General features: G+C 37.3%; 1 protein-coding gene across 1 annotated transcript; it reads left to right on the forward strand.

Annotated features, from left to right (window-relative positions):
- Positions 1-316: 316 nt before the first annotated feature.
- HELRODRAFT_176051 (hypothetical protein) lies at positions 317-625 on the forward strand (the record flags this gene model as incomplete). The annotated part of the gene is made up of 1 exon (XM_009023398.1): positions 317-625. One exon carries the CDS (start codon positions 317-319, stop codon positions 623-625), a length of 309 nt encoding a protein of 102 aa, XP_009021646.1.
- Positions 626-1,291: the final 666 nt, after the last annotated feature.

Raw genomic sequence — 1,291 nt, forward strand, 5'->3', positions numbered from 1 at the left:
CACGTCTGTTACCAAAATTTACATTAACACGCCAGACTAAATCACGGAGTATTTCTGCAGAAATCAAAAACATTACTCTTGAATGAGTTATCAAGAAAAGAAGAACTTTTTAAAAATATGAAAGCGTCAATAAAATTCTTAAGAGACTCAATTGATGAAAGATCGTTAAATGAAATCAACTTCATCTAACTGAAGATGAGTTATTTATAACTCGAAATAGCTATTTGCAAATTTTTTATAACTCGAAATAGCTATTTGCAAATTTATTTAATAAAAATTTTTTAAATATTAGCAAAATAATATTTAAAATTGAATGATGTGTGAACTTGTACAGAAGAAGCATCCAAACGTCTTGGAGAAAGTAAAGGAATGCCGGAAGAGGAAGGCTACTAGTGAAGTGTCCGACATGCCTGCAAAGAAAGCCTGCATACAAGCAACTGTGACAACATGCACCCCACTTGGTAGTTCTGTAATTTCGCAGGCGAAGGTCGATCAACTGGTGACAAACTTCATTGTCGAGTATCTGGAGCCAATGAGCATCGTCGAATCTCAACCCTTCATTGAGCTTGTTAAAGGTCTCCAGCCAACAAAGAAAGTTTTGTCGAGAAAAACTCTTAATGGTTAGTTCAATCTCTATAATATAATATGATTTTTTGTGGTTCGTCACATTAATTGCTTATTTTGAACGATGTCAAATAAAAGTAAAGACAATCCTTAAGACCCTACTATACTTGCAACACGCGTCTTTGTGTTTACAGATAAGTTGGACAAACTCGCGGACACGATGAAGGAAAGCATCTGTGCAGCGCTCAGCAAAGTCGATCATGTGTGCACAACAGCGGATATCTGGTCATCCAACAACAGGAGCTTTCTAGGCATCACAGCGCACTGGATTAATCCTGATACTCTGAAAAGACGTTCAGCGGCTTTGTGCTGTGAGCGCATGAAAGGGCGTCACACGTATGATTGCATTGCTGTTAGGTTAAATGCTGTACATACGGCGTATCGTATTAACCACAAAGTACTGATGACAGTAACTGACAATGGTTCGAACTTTGTTAAAGCATTTAAAGAGTTTGCAAATGATGGTAGTGTAGTTAGTGATGATGATGATAACAATATTGCTTTTGTTGATTTTGATGCATTGCTAAGTGAACCAGAGCAGGATGAGGACAGTGACTTATATTTACCCCCTCATCAGCGTTGTGCTGCTCACACATTGAATTTGATAGCTAGTCATGATATAGAAAGTGCAAATAGTGATGCTGTTTACAAAAAACTCTCTCGGTCA

The sequence above is a fragment of the Helobdella robusta genome, assembly GCF_000326865.2.
Source record: "Helobdella robusta unplaced genomic scaffold HELROscaffold_36, whole genome shotgun sequence".
NCBI lineage: Eukaryota > Metazoa > Annelida > Clitellata > Rhynchobdellida > Glossiphoniidae > Helobdella > Helobdella robusta.